Source organism: Macrobrachium rosenbergii, chromosome 46, assembly GCF_040412425.1.
Source record: "Macrobrachium rosenbergii isolate ZJJX-2024 chromosome 46, ASM4041242v1, whole genome shotgun sequence".
Lineage (NCBI taxonomy): Eukaryota > Metazoa > Arthropoda > Malacostraca > Decapoda > Palaemonidae > Macrobrachium > Macrobrachium rosenbergii.
In genome coordinates, this window is record NC_089786.1 from 54,415,314 (window position 1) to 54,433,911 (window position 18,598).

Here is an 18,598-nt window from a genome sequence, read left to right on the forward strand (position 1 = left end):
GAATGTGTGTTACAGTGTCAAGGATGTCTTTGACTCTCTAGATATTAATGTACAGTACTGTAAGGCTCCTTGAGTACAGACTGCTCAATCAATTTGTATTGTATCCTTAGTAGAATGATTTTTGTGTCTCTTATTCACGTTTCTGATGTCATCTTACTGTAATGTTACATCATGTTGAGATCTATTTTAATCTAAATTGTTTATATACTTTACGAAACGGTTATTAAAGGAAATTTAAATTGGAACGAGAGTATTATATCACTTATCTGGAGCGACGGCAAGTCCCATTCCTTCCGCTGGTGCTGTGCTCATCTGTTAGTTTACTGAACTTTCAAGAAAAGATTTGATGGCCACTTTGAAATCAAGGTTTCACCAAGAAATATTATTATTTAAGTGCTGAAATCTTTGGACCAAATTAACCTGAGTAGCAGCCAAACACTATTTCTTTTATGTTTTGTAACTTCAATACAGTTGTCGTACTGAATATTCAAGCTTTTTATTCACTATCCATTACTTTTTCCTAAGCCCATACTTACACTTAAAAAGAACTATAGAAGCTCCTTCGGCTGTGGACTCCGAGCAAAACACTTTTACTTACGGTCAAAAACACCCGAACACTTCCGAGGCGGACACTTGCGCTCAATACTTACAGCTAGACGCTGCTTGTGCTCGGGGCTCTGGAGGTTGTCGGCCTTCAACTCATTGTCCGTTTCTTCCGAGTCGTCAAACTGTGACTTCCACTGTGAGGCTAAAGTAAGGCCACATCCACCGCCCTTGGTCGCGGGTTGAGAGACGTTGTCGTCGTCAGCCACGGCAAACTGGGTGATGGAGAGATCTCGATGGCCAAGGTACTTGGCTCGCTGCACTGGGTGGAACCTGCGACCAAAATTGCTTTCGTTACGCTTCGGCTGAGGAAAGTCCTGTGTTGAGACTTATTTCATGATGGTGATGTCACTGTCTTTGTTCTTACTGCTATGCATCACTTACCAGAAACATCAAAAATATTCTAAGCCTCTGTTTCAACAAGTACTTTGAGGCTGCCTCAAAAAAACAAGATACTAGAGTACTCTTAATACGGACGACTAATACAATTTGCTCCTCTGGTCAAAAATATCAGTTAGTGCTTCAAAGATACTCCATAATAAGAAAAAAGATACTCAGTACAATAGTTATATGAAACCAGATTACATTCCACACCATACACAGTAGCTGAATAGGAAGAAAATACTGGTCTAACTCTAGGTAAAAAAGAAAAATAGCAGACTAAAGGTATGTCAGGAACAGAGAAGGTATGCTTGGCTAAGCCAGCAGTGGGGACAGGACAGGTAAACTATCTCACCTGGCCAATCCGTGACTCCTGGTGACAGACAAACCAAACAGATACACAGTCAATATCTGGCAAATAATATTGAAACTTTTTTTTTGTGTGTTTTTATTATCCCAAAATCCTGCTCTTCTGTTGATCGCTGCATCAGTTCTTTACTTTGAATAAAGCTTTTTAAGTTGGATTTGACATGATTCTAATCCTCTTGTCTGCTATGAGAAATGATTCTTAAAACTTATGTGTTAAAAAAAAAAAAAGGAAAGTTGGACGTTTTGCAAACATCAGTGCTGACCTCTTGTGATGGGTTCGCCTGTGGGGAGTGTGATCGCGAGTGTGGGCGTGGAATTCGCCCTCGGTGGGCGGTGTCGAGCCCCCTGGAGACACGCCTCCGGCGCTCGGTTCTATCCTAGCTAAGCGGCCGCCGTCTTGGAAACTAACGTAACTACCATCCTGGACAGAATACTGCGGGGGGGAAAAGAACAAGATTATTATTTATCAGTCTTGGAAAACGCCCCAGTTATTCCTTGCAACAATTCCCACTCGGACAATGACAACAATTCCAAATATATTTCACGTATTTGTCCGTCTCAGAAAACGCCCCGGTTCTTTGTCGAATTGTTTTCATTACGGCAATCAAAACAATCCCAAATACGTTTCATCGTATCTGAGTCCTTACCTGGTCTTCTCTTTTACTTGCAGGCTCCACATTCATATCTACGTCGTCTGCAGCTGTATCGACAGAGGACAGTCGCAGAACGGCCAAAGGTTTCCTGTTCTTGTTGTCGTCACCACCAGCGCCTCTGTGGGACGTATATGCATGTTTTAATACATCTGAGTACCGTGCATTATCGTCGTCATCTTAATTTTATTTCCCTCGTGACTTCGCAGAGTTGGTATCTCTGAGTCTTCATCTAGGCTACACTCTGCCTCTTGAAGATCTGATCCCTCTCCCACCTTGTTTTCTTAGGATTCTAACATTCTACAATTTTGCCACGGCAAGCACTGCACTTGTTCGGAACAAGCCCAGTACAAGGTATTAACCCAATTCTCAACCAGGTTCCTCCTGAGGTCTCAGGATTCCAACATTCTCCAACTTATCTTGCCACGACAAGCACTGCACGTGTTCAGAACAAGCCCAGTACAAGGTATTAACCCAATTCTCAACCAGGTTCCTCCTGAGGTCTTAGGATTCCAACATTCTCCAACTTATCTTGCCACAGCAAGCACTGCACTTGTTCGGAACAAGCCCAGTACAAGATATGTATCCAATTCTCAACCAAATTCCTCCTGAGGTCCCCTGGGATTACTTCTAATACTTCCAGGATTAAAGGCACTATTTTCGCTTCAGCTTATCATTAATTGAATTAAAATTATTGAATTAAAATTAAGTCTGGCAAGAACAGGGAGCCACATTTCTTAACTTGCATAAGGGTCATTCAAAGATTTGGTTTATATAAGAGAGGTGAACAGATTGTTTTAAAAGCAAATGATTTACCGAGTCATTATCATGAGAATCCAAGAAATTCTCCAGTTCTGTTAAAAATAAACCTGGCACTATGTTTCCATAAACTTAAAAATGCTCACAATCTGAAGTACTGTAATCAGTAAAGTACATAATGAGAAAAGACTAATACATAATACTGTAATAAGTTGTGAAATATTACAGCCTGACTCAACTTAATTTTGTTGTAAAAATAGGGGAAAATACTTTTCCAATTAGTTTTGCAAGGGTACAATGTGTTTGACACCATTTTGTAACAGCTTTTCTGCCAAAAGATGGAAAAATCTGTTACTTCTTACTACAGTACAAAAACCTGTCAAGAAATGTGCTTTAGCAAATAGTCAGTGAAGCATTTCAATGCACTTGAATCCATGGAAGAAAGTTGTCGCATTATTCTTATATCATGTAACGAAACTAGTAATATAAAAAATTACAACTTGAATGCAATTTAAATTTTGTACAAAACAACCACAAAATCTTAATAAGACTTCTACTTTGAATTAAAATGTAAGGCTATCTGAATCAATGCTTAGTTTTTATACAAATCTCATAACCAACCATGAGTCACTGAAATGGTGAAAAAACCCGATCTGATATAAGTTTAAATATGTATACTGTATTTAAAAATCTAATATAGTATTCGTATAAACAATGAGAGCTGCCTTGAACCCGCTTGATTCTCCTCATCAATCTGCCTGATGAGAAGAATCCCCTTTTGGGGGGATAGTGCCATCAATGCACTGTAGGGATTACTTAAAGTCCTTTGCAGCACCCCTTTCGTTCCTTTTACTGAACCTCCACACATATTCTCTTTCTACCATTTTACTTTCCACACTCTCCTAACAATCGTTTCATAGTGCAACTGCAAGGTTGTCTTCCTGTTACACCTTTCAAACCTTTTGGCTTTCAATTGTCCTTTCAGCGCAGAATGACCTCATAGGTCCCAGTGCTTGGCCTTTGGCCTGAATTTTACAATTTCATTCCAACATGGAGACCCAGGCAGGTTCTCGGAAGCTCTCGTACATATATTTTTAAATATATATTTATACTTATATCACTGTGGATTTGTTCACCAACGATTAGTTTGTTATGAATATATTTATATCAGCGCTCGCACTGGAACTAGAATAAAATAGAATATAGAATTGAGGTCACTCAGCAGTGAGATGGAAACTGACAGTAAAGAGGTTTGAAAGGTGCGATAGGAGGAAAACCTCGCAGTTGCGCTATGACTCAATTGTTAGGAGAGGGCGGAAAGTAAGAAGGAAGGAAAAGAATATGAACACAGGCACAGTTAAAGGACTGAAAGGGGTTGCAGCTAGGCGCTGAAGCTGCAAAGAATCGTAAGAAATGCCCGCAACGCACTGCACGAGGTACACCGACGGCAGCGACCCCCTACGGGAGCACTGGAATCAGGGCACTTTCAAAACCTTCGTCCTGGGAGCTTACCTCGGCGTGGTGTGTCCTTGACGGGAGGCCATGACAGCGTCTCCGTCCCAGTCGGTCGAGCACTCCAGCCTTCCTTCCTTCTCTTTTTCCCCACCTCCTTCACCTTCCTTTTCACAATTAAAATCTTCAACCTGGATTAAAGAGACGTTTCATTTATAAGCAACGAAAATGGTTTCCGTACGGCTCAAGGCTACGTCGGTATCTAAAAGTAGAGATATTTTGGCACTGGCATCGTATTCTGATGGCATACATTTGGTTTATTGGAAAAAACAGAGGAGACATGGCATTAGTGAGTGGAATTACTTCAGTACGAAAAGGTATAGCCACAGAGGATGTCCATTTTCTCTTTGCGAGGAGATGTACTTTATACGCAACTGCGCTGCGCAGAGTGGATATATACAAAAAAAAATATTTTTTACTTTGGCTTTTAGATGTACGAAAAAAGCCTCATCATGTTTGAATCTTGAGAGTGATTAAAATTGACTTAAGAAGAAAAATGACCTTACTGTGAAATGCTTTAAACTTTAGCTGCGAATACATACAAAAATGTAGTCTAGTCTCGTATCACGAACTGTTCATCAGAGGAAGTACATTGAAAGAGAACTCTTATCACAAACTATTCCTCAGTGCAAATATATTTAGAGAGAAGAAAGTTCTTAACGGTTCACAAACATTTCTCAAATCAAAGAACTGTAATTTATACTTCTCTGAGATATCATTATTCACAAACATTTGTTTATCAAACCAAAATACTTTGTATACTTGTCAAACAGATCATTATGTGGTCATCTTCACTCAAACCTTGAAACACTTAAAATTAGTCATACAACTGAATGAAATCCTTAGAAATCTTTCCTTACTGCTGTATTAGGAAGTGCAAAGGTGTTAGATTGTTAAAATTAAGTATTACTTGAAATTAATAATGAGTTACAAGCAGGAACATGGACAGTGCATGAAGCATATTGTACATGATAAAAATATTGCCATGCAATCTTTTATTAAAATTGTACCTTGCAATAAGAATAAATTTTTGTTTTTCTCTACTACATATTCTCACATGACTAAACAACTCTGACTTGTTAAAATAACATGGACAAAGTGTCTTCACAATATAACAAAAAGAAAAAAAGTCCTTGATTTATAAAAGTTAAAAAAAAAAAATGCAATGTGATTTGTTTCTCATTCAGGTAAACAAAAATATTTGGCACTGATTTTTACGACAACTAGATATAATAACACACAATATTTGGACTTGCCTATTCTTCATCTTCAAACCAAGTCGTAACTATTCCAATAAAGTACAAATTTTGTATTATATTGTTATATTGTCAGCATTCTCAGACCTAGAAATAAATTTACCACAGTGTGACTCTGATCCAAAATAATGAACTGCATTCCGGCTTTTTCAGTTATAGTATTAAACTAGCAATCTATGATACAGTATATTGTATTTCTCAAGGTTTTTTCACACAACTGCACACAATCTTTTAAATCTACATGCTATGTATTCATAACAAAAGAATAAATGTCTGTTTTCATATCATACGAAACAGAATTGAGGTTTTCCATCAACCCTTTGCAAAACTCCATCGTAACAGAATTTTGTACCTTACAACGAAGTTTCAACACTGCTTTTTAACATGGACTACAACTAACAGAACTAGGTTGCCAGCTATATAAGACATGTTAAAAGGTACACTCAAAATTGTCATAGCAGTAACTTTCGTCCTCTAAAAATCAAGGCGTTCCCTTTCTCACTGCTAGTCTAAGAGGTATCTTCTGTTAGGAAAATAAGAGATTAAATCAAATTCTGCTATTCTATAAGGTAAAATCTCTTGCAATAAAATACGATCGTCCGGCATGAAACATCAGAATGACAATACAGTGCTATGTAAAAAAAAATAAGGAATTTTCTATTCATCTATCAATGCTACTGTAATTTTCTCTTCACTAAATGTGTTCAGACTATGGAACGATACACTGAAAAAAGACTAGGGAGTAAAACTATACAGTAAGTATGGAACTAGGTACACAACTTGTCATTGAGTAAAATGATGTACGACAGTCACTTGCATCGAAAACAATTGCATAATCGTGGTAACATCCGATGCTATCCTAACCCACTACACCACAGTTATTTTTGTTGCATCTATCTAATGTTTCTGCAGCAGTACATCCACTGCTCTACTAAAGGAAAAATAAACCTTGCTGATTTGACACATAACTTGGTCAGAATAAACATGGAAGTTTACTCAACAGGCCAAAGACAAACAGTTCATCATATCATTCAAGTAACGAAGTCCGTTTTAGCACTGAAGTATTAAAAATGTAAAACAAACAGATAAACAAATAACAGTAATTATAGATATAACTTCAAAAAGTGAACACAAGAGTAGCACACATATATTTAGTGACACTCTCTGTAACCACAGTTTTATGTAGAACACATGAATGAACAGTATAGTACTTACATAAAAGCATTCATTGGCAATGTTCGCATTCCTATTTTGGCTTCGTCTTCAAACCTCTTTGCAACAATCTAACGAAACATTGAGTGTAGTCAAAACGACCTTTACTATTTATTAATGAAAAGATGCTTTGTTTTTGTCACACTTAAATGGGGGAAGTGTGCAATACACGATGAGAATCTATGCAATCACGAAAAGATTTTCATTTGGGTAGCGTGTGAAACTCCTGTGGTTATGTGAATACTTTAGATTTCACAAGAAAACATACCACCGATGTTGTCAACGCTTGTACGTGTCAAAAGACTGAATCATTTCGCTTTACTGAGATTATACAAAGAAAACAAAATGCTATATGCCCAGTGACAACTCAAGTTGCGACGCTGTGTACAGGGAGATATCTCTATAGCAACAGCATTGGCTATTGCAGCTGAAATAATTGTTACAGGCAGAGCGAAAGATTACATAAATAATTTTGTCACGGCAAGTGGTGTATCTTAATTATCTTTAAACAACAAATATATTCTCTCATCTGAGCATCTGCTTGACAGATGACTCTCTGACAAGTGAGATATATCACTTATTAAACAACAAACATTTGACGAAAAAATAAACTAAAATAAAAAATATTGTAGTGAAAGCACAATATAGCTGCCTAAACCGAACTGCTACTGAGAACATCTGAACGAAGACTATAGTGAATTCAAAATACACCACGGAAACAGTTCATGACCTTCAGTAAATCTTAACGACGGCTTCAGTGACTTCCAATTGCCATTTGCATAATGTCACCACGACAACATTCGGCAATTCACTGGGCTACACAAATGAAAATTTTTCTTTGTGTAAATCACTACTGACCAACATAAAATTATCTTTAGAATATTTCCTTTAGTCAGACAAGTCTTTTTGCCTTTCGTCTCGGACAGAGGTGTCTTCGGTTAACCAAATACCGACTTCAAACAAGTGCACTACGTCTGAGAAACAAAGAACAGTACAATGGTGCAATGGAACAGGTGCTATCATCATTGCTTCAACTGATTGTGGCAAGTAAATGTGAAAAAACACGAATAAATTCATTCATACACATAATATTATTACCCAGTGCTATAGATTATTCTGACATTCAAGAGTGACGTCGCGCCCGTCTGCTACATACCTTTTCAACAGAAGGTGCTGTCCTTGCCTGTACTCTTTCCCTAAACACATGTCTTGCATTTTTCTTCCACCCCCAAAATTTCAGTATACACAGTTCAAGTCCAATTTACTCTGCATTATTATCATCTAGTTTGGGATCACATCATCTAGACAACCAACTATTCTCTTGATTTTCGAGCTAAATCAATGCTCTAAGAGGTAAATTCGCTGCTGCGTTACAGTGCTCAACGACTGTCTCGGGCAATACCAAACTACGTATTGGATGTGACTGCTATTATTCTACTGACTGAGGGTTCCCTCTGAACTGAGAGCTATGAGGCACAAAATGCTAGTGGTTTCACCAACAAGGCTGACTAAATCAAGAGTTACAATGTGGTTGTCAAGAGGACTCCTTGTTTCTTCTTCATTTTTTGGTCAGAAGACCCTTCTTGGCTAAGGATAATGAGACACCAGACCAACTCAGCTTTCTGGTTACAAGGTTTTCTCTTTCTCTCTCGCTCTACACCGTGTAAGTGTAATGTAGAGGGATACTGTTACAGGTTACACATATGGTACAGAGGGGGGTTGGTGGGGAGGCATCTATTAGAATACTTCAGAGAATCTGCTATCATGTTGTGCTATCGACAGTAATGATAACTGATCACTGGAAATGTGTAAGAGAAAAAAAGCTGCTCTGCTACTTTTGAGTGGTACGGCATCATGACAAGACACGAGGGTGGATCATACAATGATGCGGAAAAGGAGGCAGTAGTAGACAGGTACAGTGAACGGAAGAGTCGGAGAAGAGACATGGGGCAAAAACAGTCATGGTTAAAATACAGAGTGCGGCAGGAGTGACTACGGTAGCAAAGGTTGTTAAGGCTTTCTATGAAGGTTAAGTTATGCTCTAACCACAGCAAAGACACCCTGACCAGCATACTGAAGGAGAACATCCTGTACCTTTCTCTTCTTGGGTGACATCTCCACCACCTCGTTGGTGTCCTTCTCAGTGTTGACGATGATGTTGGCATTGACGTTGTTATCGTTCAGCACTCGCTCCTTCGTCTCCACCTGTTGCTGAATACGTCAAATTCACAATGACCAACTGAATGCTGGGACTGACTGGCTTTGCTTAAACTGAGTGGCGGGGCAGGTGCAATATTCTACCCACCAATTTATATCAACTGACTAGTGCAGGGTGTGTTTGCCAAAAGAAAAAAAAAAAAAAGAGATGTCTAACTAACGGGGAGGGGGGGCAAAAGAGACGTGCTCATTGAAGTATTCGATGCTACGGTACCAGTCTTTCTACTCTCCACTACTTGAGATACAGAATTACCAAAACAAGTTTACTGACACAAACATGAACCAGAGAAGTTGGCATCCCAGCACTCCACATTGTAGTCTGTAAAGCTCACCAAAGTTTAAAACGAGTCACACATGAGAGAGCGGGAAAATTTGTACAGCAAAGAGAAATAAGCAGTGGGATTCTATGCTACTGTGTCCAGCCACCCCCCCCAACCAGCCCCTCTCGGTCCTTCATCCCAACGCCTCCACTTACGACTCGAAGGATACCTCGAGACCTCTCCTCTTATCGGACTCGTTGCCTTATGATCATCATCGACCGATACATGTATATAGATATATAAATGTATATATTCAGCTCTTTGTTTGACTTTTGGCTGAAGCGGAGTGGTACAATACACAAGTTTACGTAAAAAAATAGTTTTATGACTTGAAAAATGACAAGTAATTCTGTAATACTTTAACATGAATACAACATAGACACTTTGAATAAGAATGAGACAACAAGAGAGATTGGGGTAATGAGTCAAAGGGGCACATGAGAGACAGCACACCTGATTGATATTGGGTTGGGGCTGGTGGAGGACGGTGTCTCTTCGTCGACGTCTCCTGGGGTCATGTTCCCGATCGTGAGGAGCTTCGAGATTCTCTTGGTTGTCCACAGACCCCAACACATTATCGTCGAGCATGTTGTCTGTGACACCACCGCCCCCGTATGCTAACCGGCTGCGTGAGAGAGAGTGGATGATAGTCAAGTGACATTAAATACGCATTCTGGTAGTAACCAAATAGGATGCTTAAGATATTTGGCCTTACTTTTGGTTCGTAAAGTAATCTAAACAAAAGCACCCTTAATAAAACAATATAAATTAATGGAATAGAAGTTAAAATTATTCATCACGGCTAACCATAACTCTCAAGAACTTTTATGCTATTAGGACAATATATCAACGAGAAATTATCACAGGACATTCGTTTAGTCTGCAACGGAGACATTGATCACCTGTCAGCATGCTGGGGCTTCGTGATGACGGCATTGGTGGTGGTTGTGGTTGTACCCAGGGAGTTGTCGGTGGGCGTCTTCTCCCAGTCAAACGGATCCGAATCTTTCACTCCGCGGCGCTTCATACAACGCTCAAACAAACCCGACAACATCTGAAACAAATGCAGAGTCAGCATTTCTCGACGACTCATTCGACGACGTAAACCAGCGCTGCAGAAAAATGACCAACAGTGTTGGAGGTAGTCCACAGGACAGGTTCCAAGTTGTTTTGTCACGTCAGGGTAAATATAATTTTTTGGAAGGTGAATATACAGCATACAAGAGTATACTTTGAAAATGTCAAATATATCGTGATTCTCATGATAGGAAATCTTTAAAAAACATGAAATGGAAACAACATCTGCACAAACCATGGCTTTCTTACTCATGCACATACAGTACTCGATTACAGTTAGGCCTACACATCTCGGTAATTCAAGTGGTAATGTATAAACCAGGCATAACAATGGAATGTACAAAAGCTTCTGATCAATGCAAAATCCATGATGGTTTTACAAAACAGACAATGGTTTTACAATCATGAAAAAGATTTGTGTTAATGGAAGCCTAATTTAAGGCAGTTGAAAAAGAAGCAACATCAAATGGGTTTATAACAAGAAAGAACCAAATCATTAAATCCTGATGCATATCATAATATAATAATCACCTCAATAAGTATATCAATGGATATAATTACAACATGTGAATGTCATTATCATTACTATTCAGATGATGAACCCTACTACACTGACTTGAAATTCAAGCTTCCAAAGAATATGGTTTTCAACTGAAAGAAGTAATAAATGGAAATACAGGAAGAACACTTCAATTATTAAAAAAGAAAAAATACATTAAATTAATAAATAAATATACAAAAATGTAAGAAAATTATAAGATACAAGAATTACTTTAACATGATGCAACTTTTGAGGTTCCCATTGCATAACATCCTCAAGCAGACTGTCCCACAGTCCTGCAGTGTACAGAATAAACTTGGAAGACCGACACAAAATGACACAAGAATAACGTCTATCGGAACACTTACAGCATAATCAGGCTTGTCGTGATAATCTAGGATTTGTATATGTTCTAGGAACTGCTTGAAATCGGAGGGTAAGTGTTTTATAAGCAACCGATGGTCGTACTTCTCCTTCATGAGTCCAACCTGCCGAAAGGGAAAGGGAATTAGGTGACGAGGGACTGTTCACAAGTCTTAGACTAGTCAGTTAATGCTTCGTTAATTTTTTTAAGTATTGTGTATGAAGTGAATTAAAAGTCACAATTATGAATAGGATAAGATAGGTAGCATGTTAAGATTAAATAAACCCTGACTGATGAAAATAGGGGTATATATATACAATCAAAGGTTATCATTTCTGCACTATACCAATATCTCTGTAACTGTACATTAATAAGCTCCAAAAGTTGACAAATATATTAAATTACTTCTTATAATTGTCATCTGCCATCCCACCGCTAAATGAATCAATACAAACATTAAGAAAGTCCCTCATAAACTAACCAAAATGAACAGATCAATATTCATACCATGCCACCAGAAGTTCCTTGTCCCAGATCAAACAAAGATTGTGTATTAATGGGCACAAAATAAACATTTCAAACATTTTTCAAATTCGGCGAGGGTCCTCACCTGCTCCTTGTCCTTAATCTTCCTCCAGGGGAGCTGTCCGTTCACGAATTCCACCGTCATGTAAAATAACGACCACAGGTCATCGTGCCGGCCCATCTCCTTATTCTTGTGTGCATTGATCGAGGCATATCGTACAGTACCTGAGGGGCGGAACGCTTTAGTCTTACTGCGATTACTTTTTGTACATACTACATAGATAGAATCTACTGGTTACATTAAACAGAATTATACATTTATAATAGTTACAATGCCTTTCTTAATTTCAGTGATTTCCTAAGTATTTTTGGATAAAATTTCCACAGAAAACCTGAAAGATGGAATATAAAATACAAGAAAAATCTATCCCTCTCTTACAGGGTTTGTTGAATGTATGGTAAACTTTTACATTAAGCCATTATGGTACAATGGAGTGCAAAATATGATTTTCCAAATTATAGTGCCTTGAATGTTTCTGACATCCATTCCCCAAAATTATTAGTTCAAAGATGCTGGAACGCTCTGTATTCTACAATTACGGGAGACTGCAGTTTGAAACCAGAATTTTTGGGTAGGATTATGTATTTTATGATTCCCAAAGGCAGCCTACTTCTGCAAGTTCCGATTCTGATTAAGGTAAGGCGACAAAGGGTACTTAAATTACAATGCCGTAGGTTAGGTGAAGTAGAGATTTGCCCCCTGGCCAGGTAAAAACCAGGCACCCTAGCTTAGCTGTTGTTAGGCTAGGCCGAAACCTTATTACAATTACAGCGGCAACTTATTGGACTTATGTACTAATAAGTTACATTATTTTGATCATTTTTAACTATGCTATCAAATGTAGGCAATAATATTGTCTTTGTTACTCAAGAAATTAAAAGCACTATTATTTTATCATAATTTAAAATCCCCAGGGTTTAGTTAGGGGGTTAAAGGGAGGGGCAAAGACTCCCCCCCCTCCTTCCCATCCAGGTAAGCACTCACTACCCAAGGTATGGTCATGTCAAGTTAGGCTGCAACCCTTAAATTTATTCATTGACAATGCCCTAAGTTAGGTCAGGGGGGGTCCTAGATGGGGGTCCAGGGAGGGGAGAATACCCTTCCCATTCCCCCCAACCCCAAGCTAGGTATCCTAATGACCCAGCAACTTAGGTTAGATTAGGTCAAGTAGACTACATCCCCAAAAATCCTTGGTTTCCCAATCTGGTCCCACCCCCAAAAGATTATGGGATACATTGGGGGGGGGGAAGTGTTTCATTGTCTATAAAATTACTATTGTACATTGTGTATTAATGACTGATAGAGTTATTTGTGTGGCGAAGCCTAAAACCTTTATTAGGAATAACAACTCTACCCTGCAGGAAGAAAGGATATATAATAATAATAATAATAATAATAATAATAATAATAATAATAATAATAATAATAATAATAATTTTTTTTCTTCGTTTTTAACGTGCTTTAATAATACTAATAATAATTTATACACAAATGTCAAATCCTTATTATGGAGGAAAATTCTACTCTATGGAAAGAGAAAATCCTTATAAATTTTCCATTGCAATAATCAAAGTTACAATACCAATAACAGTGACGTATAGCAATAACAATCATTATAACAACAACACCAATAATCAATACCCACCTCTGAAACCGGCAGCTGCCCTGGGCGTCCTGACCTCACCATTGGCATTGGTGTACTGTCGAGCCAGGCCAAAGTCCAGCATGTACACCTTCCTGCAGTTGTGTGGCATCCGGCCCATGCTGAAGTTGGACTGCAAAGGGAATGTCCACGGTCAGTACAGAGGTTTCGGAGGGTTCAGTACAGAGTTTGCAGGGGGTTCGGTACAGAGGTTTCAGAGGGTTCGGTACAGAGGTTTCAGAGGGTTTGGTACAGAGGTTTCTGGGGTTCAGTACAGAGGTTTCAGTGGGTTTGGTACAGAGGTTTCTGGGGGTTCAGTACTGAGGTCTCAGTGGGTTCAGTACAGAGGTTGCAGGGGGTTCGGTACAGAGGTTTCAGTGGGTTCAGTACAGAGGTTTCAGAGGGTTTGGTACAGAGGTTTCAGTGGGTTTGGTACAGAGGTTTCTGGGGTTCAGTACAGAGGTTTCAGTGGGTTCAGTGCAGAGGTTTCTGAGGTTCTGTGATTCAGTACAGAGGTTTCAGTATAGAGGTTTCAGTGGGTTCAGCACAGAGGTTTCAGAAGGTCCAGTACAGAGGTTTCAGTGGGTTCAGCACAGAGGTTTCAGAGGGTTCAGTACAGAGGTTTCAAAGAGGGTTCAGTGCAGAGGTTTCAGAGAGGGTTCAGTACAGAGGTTGCAGAGGGTTCAATACAGAGGTTTCAGAGGGTCCATAATGTTGTTTTTGATTAGAAATGAGATAAACTGATCTTTGTGTTGGATATATAAGACTTTTAAAAGGTGGAAGATACATTGTTTGAGTTTTCTGGGTAATGTTTCTTGGAGAACTGACACTTATGGGTTTGTTTGCTTTGAAAATACATTTTTTCTCTGTGTATTTTGATTTTAATTAGAAAATAGATAAATTGTTTACTTTCCTGGGTACTGTTTCTTGGAGAACTGACACTTGTGGGTTTGTTTGCAATGAAAATACTTTTTGCTATCTGTTTTTATATTGATTTTAGTTAGAAAATAGGTAAATTGTTTGTTTCCTGGGTAATGTTTCTTGGAGAACTGACACTTGTGAGTTTGTTTGCAATGAAAATACCTTTTTTTTATCTGTTTGTATTTGTTGCTGGTTAAGAAAATAGATAAATTAAGTCTTTGATATGGAAATAATGACATTTTGAAAGGTGGAAGATCATTTGTTTCCATTGTACAAAGTTTCTCGAAAAAATTGTGATTTTCCAAAGTAATGTTTCTTGAGTTACGGTTTTGTGTGAGAGAGACGTAAATAAATTGAATCACTGGCAAAGAGAGAGAGAGAGAGAGAGAGAGAGAGAGAGAGAGAGAGAGAGAGAGAGAGAGAGAGAGAGAGAGAGAGAGAGAGAATCACTCCACACTCGACGACTTGTTGGGTCGTTTCAACCACACGGCAACTTTCTGAAACACTTTTTTTTTTATCTCTCTATCTCTCTTCCCTCAAACAGCGACACTTCGCAGCACTCGAAAAAATTTTAACGAGTTGGAAAGTTTAGAATTAGCCATCATCCGCTCTGCCCACGTCTCTCTCTCTCTCTCTCTCTCTCTCTCTCTCTCTCTCTCTCTCTCACAAACACAGGGAAAGATCTGATGAGCTGGTTGCGTTATGCGCCGATGTTAATGGATTCTGATGACGGGAAATAAATAAATAAATATATATATAGCCTATATATATTTATATATTTGCTTCTACAATTATTATTATTATATTATGCAGATGATATAAGTCTATTTGTGTCTTTATTTGTTCCTGATACTCTTGATTTTATTTATTTTACATAAGAAAGTGTGCTGCACAGGCCTACGTATCTAAAGTTTGTGTGTGTGTGTTAAGTTATTCAGAATGTTAATAACATTTGATATAAATATAGAATTTCAGTGAGTTTTGATGTAAATATAGAGAATCTGAATGCTTCTATATTAATATAGTTTCTTAACTGATGTAAAATGCATTTTATTTCATTTTCATTATTAACTAACGTGCCCTGGAAAACTATATCTAGATTTATATACATCTAACAGAAAATTATTATGGCTTTCACATTCCACGTCTACAAAAAAAAAATTAACATTGATAACAAGAATAATAACGGTAATTTTCGCCGCAATGCAAAACGGAAAGGTAAAAATAGCACGTAATCAAAATTCCCCCCCAAGCCACCAAACTACATCTGACCCCAGGTCAGGTCGACAGTAACGGCAGTCTGACACGAGAATACCCCATAAATTAATAGCGAGAATCAATGAAAAAGTCACGTGACTTCAATTCTCCTCAGCGGGAAGCACTCGTGTGACCTTGGGTCATTCAGCATGGGGTATCTGTGACCTGGTTTGACCCTGGTCAATGAGAAATGCCAGTCACTGACCTCGCATGACCTAGGGTCATCAGTGTGGGGGTATCTCTGAACTTGTTTGACCCTGGGGTCTCTTCAATGTGAAATGACACTGAGTGAACCAGTGTGACCTCCTTGGGTCATTCAGTGTGGGGGTATCTGTGACCTGGTTTGACACTGGTCAATGAGAAATGCCAGTCACTGACCCAACATGACCAAGGGTCATTCAGTGTGGGGTTATCTGTAACCTCATTTGACCCTGGTCAATGAGAAATGCCAGTCACTGACCCAGCGTGACCAAGGGTCATTCAGTGAAGGGGTATCTGTGACCTGGTTTGACCCTGGTCAATGAGAAATGCCAGTCACTGACCCAACATGACCAAGGGTCAATCAGTGAGGGGGGAGGTATCTTAACCTCATTTGACCTTGTATTTCTCAACAAGAAACACCAGTGACCTAACTTGACCCCACGATGCAGGCTTATAAATTCCCAAAGAGCCTCTGTCAGACCCAGACAATATTGATTGTCCTCTTTGCTGGGGAGGGGAGGGGAGGGGGAGGGGGAGGAGGAGGGGAGGGGGTAGGGAGAGTAAGGAGTGAGGATTAATGTCGAACTTGACCTAGACACAGGGTGTTGCCATCTCGGACTGTCATGATTTTCCATTTCTTGGAATATCTCGAGTTTTATTCTCCTCCTCCTCCTCCTCCTCCTCCTCCTACTTCTTCTTCTCCTTCTTCTTCTTCTTCTTCTCGAAAACTGCCTGTCATTCTTTCAAATTAGTCTAATGTTACTTTCCTCCACTTGTTTTTAAATTTCTTCAGGCCCCTCTTTTTCTTATGATACTCCGGGTTGCTTACGGAACAAGAGCCCGTGCTTAAGTAAGATAGGCTTAGTGCTGTCTAAAAATAATTTAGGCTTATCTTTTTTTTTTTTCACTATGCTCCGGGCTACTTCACTATGCCCGCGCTTACGTAAGACCAGCCGCATTAATCAGAATCAATCATTTTGAGAGAGAGAGAGAGAGAGAGAGAGAGAGAGAGAGAGAGAGAGAGAGAGAGAGAGAGAGAGAGATAGTTTTGGAAGCCGTTGCACCAAGAGTGATTTGCATGGAATAGTCCTAATTCCAAAACTCTTGTTCATACCAGTCTATCTTTACATTCTGTAGTCCAGAGAGAGAGAGAGAGAGAGAGAGAGAGAGAGAGAGAGAGAGAGAGAGAGAGAGAGAGAGAGAGAGAGAGAGAGAGTTTTGGAAGCCGTTGCACCAAGAATGATTTGCATGGAGTAGTCCTAATTTCAAAACTCTTGTTCACATCGGTCTAACTTTATATTCTGTAGTAGAGAGAGAGAGAGAGAGAGAGAGAGAGAGAGAGAGAGAGAGAGAGAGAGAGAGAGAGAGAGAGAGAGAGTTTTGGAAGCCACTGTACCAAGAACGATTTGCATGGAATGGGCCTAATTTCAAAACTCTTATTCATACCGGTCTATCTTTATATTCTGTAGTCCAGAGAGAGAGAGAGAGAGAGAGAGAGAGAGAGAGAGAGAGAGAGAGAGAGCGCCTCGTCAGGTAAACTGCCGAAGTTCCGACAGACACTTTCGACCGTCTTCCGAGACGCGGTGGGTGGAGCACAGACTTCGATTTCCTCCTACCAGACAGACATACTTTCTCTCTCTCTCTCTCTCTCTCTCTCTCTCTCTCTCTCTCTTCTCTGCATGCATGCATGCACCGCCTTGCAAAGGCAAAGGGGGTTTTCCACAAGCGCATTGCAGGCAGGCAGGCAGTCAGTGACGTCTATAGCCTAGCGGCTGCTCTTTTCTCTCTCTCTCTCTCTCTCTCTCTCTCTCTCTCTCTCTCTCTCTCTCTCTTTTGATGTAAATATGTTTGTCCGTATTGTTAAGGGACATTATGTATAGATCATAGGCCTCTAAGGCCATCGGTTAGGCCTATAGGCCTAGGGAGAAGGGTGGATGGAGAGGAGAGAGAGAGAGAGAGAGAGAGAGAGAGAGAGAGAGAGAGAGAGAGAGAGAGAGAGAGAGAATATGTGGCAAGAAGCGGTATTGGACTTAGGCACATAGAGACATTGATAAGCAATGCAGTCGTAAAAAGAAGAGAGAGAGAGAGAGAGAGAGAGAGAGAGAGAGAGAGAGAGAGAGAGAGGCCATCGGTCAATTGGACGAGGACAATACTAGCCACATCCTACCACGCCATTACTCTCTCTCTCTCTCTCTCTCTCTCTCTCTCTCTCTCTCTCTCTCTCTCTCTCTCTCAAGTTATCTAGGCCAACGTAATGGCGATTAAGCCAACAAGTTTATCAACTCCGGGAAGAAACTGAAAAAAAAAAAACGTATATTTTCCGGACTTTTTTCCCCGCAAGAATCCGGTTCCTGGGAAAGAATCGGTGCTTGCGGAAAGTCGTCTTTATTTGCACGACAAAAACGACTTTAAAAAAAACGACCCAAAAAACGACAAATAATTCAATTTAACTGCTGCCAACCTGACCTAGCAACCGAAGCCAAGTTGAGGAAGATATCTCGAACGCCTTTGGCTTCGGCTTCGAAAATTCGAATGAGTCTCTCTCTCTCTCTCTCTCTCTCTCTCTCTCTCTCTCTCTCTCATTACTCCTCATTCTTCCCTCTATCTTAGCCTCCCCCCTCTCTCTCCCTCTCTCTCTCTCGGGTAATGCATTTAATTAGGTGCTAATTTATGCGTGTGACTGTAAGCCCGAAGTGTTCGGATTCCTGCAGCAAAGACGTTGAGCTTACC

General features: G+C 39.6%; 1 protein-coding gene across 16 annotated transcripts in view; it reads right to left on the reverse strand.

Annotated features, from left to right (window-relative positions):
- Asator (tau-tubulin kinase asator) overlaps positions 1–18,598 on the reverse strand; it is a 220,385-nt gene that overhangs the window by 17,179 nt on the left and 184,608 nt on the right. For 7 of the 16 annotated variants that reach the window (XM_067089879.1, XM_067089885.1, XM_067089883.1 and 4 more), the window contains 10 exons: positions 13,493–13,622; positions 11,872–12,011; positions 11,266–11,385; positions 10,182–10,333; positions 9,733–9,904; positions 8,837–8,953; positions 4,275–4,405; positions 2,001–2,124; positions 1,617–1,786; positions 651–876 (listed from right to left, as the gene is read on the reverse strand). In XM_067089879.1, coding sequence (XP_066945980.1) covers positions 651–876; positions 1,617–1,786; positions 2,001–2,124; positions 4,275–4,405; positions 8,837–8,953; positions 9,733–9,904; positions 10,182–10,333; positions 11,266–11,385; positions 11,872–12,011; positions 13,493–13,622 — 1,482 coding nt within the window. The remainder of the gene's footprint in view (positions 1–650; positions 877–1,616; positions 1,787–2,000; positions 2,125–4,274; positions 4,406–8,836; positions 8,954–9,732; positions 9,905–10,181; positions 10,334–11,265; positions 11,386–11,871; positions 12,012–13,492; positions 13,623–18,598) is intronic. The other 9 variants (XM_067089892.1, XM_067089882.1, XM_067089890.1 and 6 more) reach the window with 2 other exon arrangements.